The 7,065-nt window shown below is 50.5% G+C and overlaps 1 protein-coding gene across 2 annotated transcripts in view; it reads right to left on the bottom strand.

The window, feature by feature from the left end:
• The window catches only part of LOC114599954 (purine nucleoside phosphorylase-like), a 14,669-nt gene extending 8,452 nt beyond the window's left edge, over positions 1-6,217 (bottom strand). Inside the window, exons 1-3 of one of the 2 annotated variants that reach the window (XM_077929444.1) lie at positions 5,977-6,217; positions 5,318-5,365; positions 1,394-1,557 (exon numbers count right to left, since the gene is read on the bottom strand). In XM_077929444.1, coding sequence (XP_077785570.1) covers positions 1,394-1,557; positions 5,318-5,340 — 187 coding nt within the window. In that variant the 5' untranslated portion in view covers positions 5,341-5,365; positions 5,977-6,217. Of the gene's footprint in view, positions 1-1,393; positions 1,558-5,317; positions 5,841-5,976 lie in introns of those variants that run through there. The other variant, XM_077929443.1, reaches the window with a different exon arrangement.
• Positions 6,218-7,065: the final 848 nt, after the last annotated feature.

Here is a 7,065-nt window from a genome sequence, read left to right as displayed (position 1 = left end):
GTCCGCATTCCATGGGTAAGATCAGGTTTTCACAAGCCACAGCTGTGGAATGACAAGAAAAGCTCTTGGACCCGGGTGAATTCATCATTGCACAATAATGAGCCTAGGTTCCTAACATTATCTCAGAGTCCCTGCTGTCTCTCTGTCTCTAAACACACAAACCCTCCAGTTACCTACACAGCTTTTGCACTACCAGGTAGGAAAATTCACATACGCTCTGCCATGCATCATCATAAAAGTGCAGATGTGTCCATTTCGCCACAAGAGGGTAGCCAGATACCGCTATTTTTAACTCAGAGGTAGATCCTTGCTATAATGGGTTTCCCATTCACATGTGGAGGCTTCAGAAATGCAAAGCGGGATTTTAGCACCCTGGGTGAAAATGCCCTCAAGCTAAGCCGACAGCCCACCCAGTCCCAAAACATGGAGCTGATCTCTTGTTGCAGTTTTTTTCTGCTTAATAATAATAATAATAATAAATTTTATTTATACCCCACCCTCCCCAGCCAAAGCCGGGCTCAGGGCGGCTAACAACCGATAATAAAAACAAGTTGAATGAATACAACTTAAAAACAAGATTAGAACACAACATTAAAACATTAAAATGCAGCCTCATCACAGGAGGAGAAAGGAAAAAAGAAAGAGGAAGGGAATGAAATTGACTCCAAGCCAAAGGCCAGGCGGAACAACTCTGTCTTACAGGCCCTGCGGAAAGAAACCAGATCACAATCTGCACAATTCATGCACAATCAGTTCCGGCTGGCCAGCGAGGAAGCAGACCCGAGGTCCCAGGACGGCATGAAAAGACCCTGGGAGGAATTGCAGAGCAGCGGCACACAGCAAGGATAGTTCTCAATCATAGCTGTCAACTTACAGATTTGAAAATAAGGGACCAGCAGCCTCAAAAATAAGGGATCAGCAGCCAAAATAAAGGATTTTCCAAACACAGGTATGTTCAACTTCTGAGCCCCTCCAAGCCAAACGCAGAAAGCCCAGCCAGCAGCCAAACGAAGCCTCAAGCGGTGGTTCCCACAGCGCAGCAACCCGGCAAAGGGGATGCAGCAAGGAAAACCAGTGTCACCTCTCTGCTGGGAAGCGCTGAGCAAAGGCGAGTCCCCAGGCAACGCGGCCGATTTGATCGGCACAAGGCATGCAAGCTCCACCCCCCCCCAAGTCGTTCTTAGACTCCTTATTGGGTGAGCAACGCAGCCAAGCAACACAGTTGGAGCCTCCCTCCTCCCTGGCCAGCAGAGAGGGAGGGAGAGGAGCTGCTTCCTTTGAAACCTGGGAAATTTAAGGGACATCATCAATAAGGGACAGCAGCGGGACACAGCGCTGGGAAAAGGGACTTTTCCGCCAAATAAGGGACGGTTGACAGCTATGTTCTCCATACCTGTGCTGTGCGGGAAGTTGGGGATGTCCATGTACTTGAAAGACTCTGGGTTCTTCAAGCTGTCAGCGAGGGGTCCCAGTCCAGAGCCACAGATGATGGCGATTCTGGGGCGCTGCCTGGTCCGAGCCAGGAGCCAGTCGGCCGTCTCTCTGCAGAGCTCAAAGCTGCAAAGAGAGATCGGAAAAGAACGGCAGCAAGGTTGAATCAGAATCATAGAATTGGAAGGGACCCTGAGGGTCATCTAGCCCAACCCCAGAGGTAGGGATGGTCAGCTGTGGAATCTGTTTCCAATGTGATAAGAATTTTAAGGTCTTAGATATATATTAAATGTTCATAAATGTACCAAACAAGCACATACATAGATCAGCACAGGAAGACCAACCTGAAACCATTTTTTGTTCCCAAACAGACCAAATGTTTTCTCTGCAAGGTCAAAGGAAAAGGGAAAAGCCTCCCCGTTGTCTTTTCCTTCAAAAATCCTGTCTTAAGGGTATGTCTGTGTTTGAATAGGGTGAGCCTGTGACCTGGCTCAGGAACTAAGTATTTATCATTACAAAAGACTGGCCAGGCTCCCCAGGGTATCCGATCAAGTGAGCATTAACAGGTAATCTGCCAGACAGGAGATAACGCACTGAGATTTCTGCTGTAGACCACCTTTCCTGTGATATAGGTATGATGTATCTGGGGGGGGGGATCTTGGGTTACACCCCTTCTGTGATGTATGTAGGATGTATGGAGGGGTGGTCTTGAGCTCCAGGGCAGGGAATTTAAAATGTCTATATAAGAACTTGCACACCATTGTTCTGGGTCCCTCCTGCGTGTGGTGAGTGAGGACCCTGTTGCAACAGATCAATAAAGATCAGGCTTACTAGCTGCTTTGCTTCTCAAATATTCTCTGGTTGGCCTCTGTTATTTTCTCCTACCAATAGGGAACCCACTTAAGGACTCTGTATGGGCTCTTGGACACCCCATAAGGGAAAAAGGGCAGATTTTTTGTTTACAATACCAACAGGTGAGGAAGGGGCCGAAGCCAATCGGTAGAACATGTGACTGTTAATGTCAGGGTTGTGGGTTCGAGTTCCATGCTGGGCAGAAGATTCCTGCATTGCAGGGGGCTGGACTAGATCAGTGTTTCCCAACCGGTGTTCCGCGGCACACTAGTGTCTGGTGTGCCGTGGGAGGGAGGCGGGCGAGTCGGGCGGCGAGAGGCGGGGCGGCGGCGAGGATCCGCGTCGAGCCAGGGGCGGCTCCGCGGTGGTGGTGCCGAGGTTTCTCTCTCCATTCTCCCCTCACACACACACACACAGGAAATAACACAGGATCAGCTGACAGGACCCGGCCAATGGGGCGGCGGGGCAGCGCGCGCAAAAGGGAGGAGCGCGAGACAGCGGACGAGGAGGAGGCCGGCATGTCCGGGCAGCAGCAGCAACAACAGCAGCAGCAACTCCCAGCGACGGCTCCTCAAGCCCCGGGCAACCCTACTCCCTCACCGGCCTCGGCCGCCCTCCTGCTCCACCCGCTGCCGCCTCCCCCGCCGCCGCCGGCCACCTCGGCCCTGCCGCCGCCCCCTCCTCCGCCCGCTATCGCCGCCACCACCACAACAGCCGCCGCCGCCTCAGCTGGGCCCATGCCTGCCGGGAGCGGCGGCAGCAGCAGCAGCAGCAGCGCCCCGGCGCCCTTCCCTCCCGGCGTGACGCTGCGCGCTGACGTCACGGGGCTGTAATGGTGGTGTGCCTCAAGATTTTTTTCATCAAACAAGTGTGCCTTTGCCCAAAAAAGGTTGGGAAACACTGGACTAGATGACCCTCGTGGCCCCTTCCAACTCCGCAGTTCTATGATCCCATGATGCTTCTGTGCAGGATTATGACTATTTATTGCATTTATATATAATTTTCCCCCCTCAAGGTCTCAAGGTGGCATAAATGGCCCTCCCCCACTTCATTGATTCCTCACAGTGACCCTGTCAGGCTGAGAGGCAGTGACCAGCCCCCAAGGTGGCCCGGTGAGCTTCATGGCCGAGCGGGGATTTGGACCAGGTCTAACCACTACACCACACTGCCTCCCAATGCCCCAGGTTCAGTCCTCAGCATCTTCGGGCAGGGCTGGGAAGGAGAGACCCTTTCCTGAAATTCTGGACAGCCACTGCTGATGAGTACAGCCCAGAGGATGGGGAGCCTGTAGCCTTTAGATGTTGCACCTTGTGGCAGGTGGGAGTCCACCTTGTGGCAGGTGGGAGTCCACCTTGTGGCAGGTGGGAGTCCACCTTGTGGCAGGTGGGAGTCCTGTTCAATAAAGGCCAAGCCTACTGGCTGCTGTTTTGCTCTGGTATACCTGGCTGGCGTCCTTGTTTTTTTGTCCAAGGGAGCCCTCAGATTTCTCTGTTAACAGCTCCTATATTCCTGCCTGCTGTCTTTGTTTGGAAATCCAAGTGAGCCCAAGGATTTTCCTATAACAATGTGACCGGTGGTTTTCTTTTTTTAAAATATTTTATTAATTTTCCAAAAACAGCACACACAAAAACAATACATATTCAAACACAGAGAAAAGAATAGAGTTGACTTCCCCCTTCAATTGTTTATCATCATACCGCATGTCCATTTTAAATTGTAAAATCATTGATATTACAGTACTTATTGTCCAGTCATAATGTCTTTAAAAGGATTTTTGTGACCGGTGGTTTTCAATGGAAACAGTTCGCACTTACAGTCCATTGTCACCAAAAATGTTCAGAAGTAAAATGAGGGACACACACTTGTTGTGAACAGCACCCTCAGATATCAAAGCGGATAGATTTTTTATCGTTGAAATCCAATCATTTAGCCTATAGCACCAAACAAATTGTAAACAGGGAAAGGCACGTTGTACAAGACTAACCAGGATGTCAAAGAATTCCTAATGTGGGTTTTTGTAGGACCAATGGACAAGATCCAATTGGAAATTACAAATGTGGACGCCTTCACATGTTGCGTTTAAAGCTTAGAAACTACAGAGATTGTCCACTAGGTGGATAATAGGAACTTTATGTCTCGATATTCCACCAGCTATAATTCTGCTTGTGGTATTTAGGTGCCCATGTGCAAAGCTGTATGTTGGGCAGAATTCCAGAAGTCACTCAAAGTGAGGATTACAAAACAAAAGTTACAGATTTGCAATGACATTTTTGGGATGCTATTGTAATAAACGAAAATCTGCCCTTATTCCCTTATGGGGGACACAAGATCCCTGAGCCAGGTCACAGGCTCACCCTATTCATACACAGACATACCCTTAAGACAGGATTTGTAAAGGAAAAGACAATGGGGAGGCTTTTCCATTTTCCTTTGACCTTGCAGAGAAAACATTTGGTCAGTTTGGGAGCCCTCCTGTACTGCCTCAGACATGTGGCCCATACATTTATGTACTACGCGTTTGCCTGGCACATTTATTATATATATAAGACCTTAATTTTTTTATTTCAATATAACCATTTTTTAAAAAAAAAACAATCTTATTTTCACTATTTCTTTTTGCAGTTGAAAGTTTCCATACAAGACCTTATAAAAGGATATCTTTAAAGGGTTGTTGCTCGCACAGGTGAGAGGCCTTCTGGAGACGCGCTTTAAACACCATGTCTCCTGGTGATTTAAATGCTAAAACGGATCAGTCTCTCAGGCATGCAATACTTGATTTTCTATTGCAGCACGCACACCGCGCCACCGCTCACCAAGATGCTGTCACCTATTTTCCCATTTAATCTGGATTCCCAGAGAAAATATGGTAAGATACTTTTTTTAAAAAAAAAGTGGGAAAAGTAAATTTTAGCAGCGAATGTGATCACATTTTCAAGAGGTGGTAACCTGGGGGGTGCATGCATAATTAGCACTAAAAATCCCAAGAAGTGTGAAACAGTCTAGAGAGGAGATGAGACTCCTGGTTTGTGCTTACCTGAAGTTTTCGGTGGGTTGCATCCTGGACTGCAGATGAACGCAGACTCTGAAGGGAGGGTGGAGATGTGGGCTGGAGAGCTTTTCCTCAGGACACCTGACCACAACCTTCCCCCACTGCTTCTAGAGCCCAGCAAGTCAGCTTTTTATATGCACAGAGAAGGCTTTGTTTTCCCCAGGGGATTGGCCATTGGCTGCAGAGTGAAAGCTGGAAGGGAAGGCGTGGATCTTTCCCCCTTTGGGCTTTCCTTCACAGAAGCCACCCAGGCCCTTATCTCCTCTTTGGGATGCAGCCAGGATGTCCCGTGGGCCCAAGGCCGACGGGAGGTCCTATGATAAACCCATGATGGGGGAATTAGCTGCCCTCTCTTGTATCCTGCAGGAGAATCCGTTGGGTTGCAGCCCTTTCCCACCAATGCTACGTTGGGGACACCAGCAAGGTAAAAAAGGCAAAGGACCCCCAGACGGTTAAGTCCAGTCAAAGGTGACTATGGGGTTGCGGCGCTCATCTCGCTTTCAGGCCGAGGGAGACAGCATTTGTCCACAGACAGCTTTCCGGGTCAAGTGGCCAGCAGAACTAAACAGCTACTGGTGCACGGAGGACTGTGACAATTGCCAGAGCACACGTAAACACCGTTTACCTTCCTGCCACAGCAGTACCTATTTATCTACTTGCACTGTGTTACGGGAGGTCAAAGTCCTGGCAGAGAACGTCGGGACCAGAGGCAAGATGGCAGGGTTGAAGCAGGAACAAGTGTCCGGAAGCCAGGAGTCAGGAAGCCCAGAGTCCGAGGGTGAGAGAGCCGGGAGTCAAGAAGCCAAGAGTCCGAGGGCCAGGAAGCAAGGAGTCAAGGAGTCAGGGGTCCGAAGATCAGGAAGCAGGGAGTGAAGAAGCCGAGGGTCCGAGGGTCCGAGAGCCGGGAGTCAAGAAGCCAAGGGTCCGAAGATCAGGAAGCAAGGAGTCACGAAGTCAAACACAGCAAGGCAGGAAGCGTATTGCTGTGGCAAAGAGCCAAACGGAAATGCTGACCTTATATCCCTTCCCGGCTCTTGCCACCAGGTGCTGTGAGTTACCAATCGGCCTCACCTGTGCGGCAGCACCTTGCCTCTTCAGAACAAACTTAGGAAAGTCCCAGTCCTGCAAAGTCCTATTGGTCACAGGGCCTGGCTCCTGCACGCACACCTGACACAGTGGCATGCTTTCAAACTGCTAGGTTGGCAGGAGCAGGGACGGAGCAATGGGATCTCAGCCCATCGCAGGGATTCGAACCGCCGACCTTCTGATTGGCAAGCCCAAGAGGCTCAGTGGGATAGGCCACAGCGCCACCCGCGTCCCGGGGACACCAGCACACTCATAGCAAAGGCATAACATCAGAAGAGCTGGCTGCTGGGTCAGGCCAAAAGCCCGTCTAGTCCAGCAATCTGTTGTCACAGTGGCCAAGCAGATGCCCCAATGGGAAACCAGCAAGCAGGATTCGAACACAATCCTGGGGTTTCCAGCAACTGGCATTCAGAAGCATTCCTGCCTCCAGCTGTGGAGGCACAGCAGAGCCGTCCTGGCTAGTAGCCATCAGTTGCTCTCTCCACAAATTTGTCTAGTTCTCTTTAAAGCCATCCAGGCCAGTGGCGTAGCGTGGGGGGTGCAGGGGGGGCCAGCCGCACCGGGCGCAACATCTGGGGTTAGGGCAAATCCACAGGTTAGGGGGCGCAAATCCACGGGTTAGGGGGCGCAAATTACTTGCCTTGCCC

This window comes from Podarcis muralis, chromosome 5 (assembly GCF_964188315.1).
Source record: "Podarcis muralis chromosome 5, rPodMur119.hap1.1, whole genome shotgun sequence".
Lineage (NCBI taxonomy): Eukaryota > Metazoa > Chordata > Lepidosauria > Squamata > Lacertidae > Podarcis > Podarcis muralis.
Note: the sequence above shows the minus strand (reverse complement) of the source record. Positions and strands in the feature narration are given on the sequence as shown.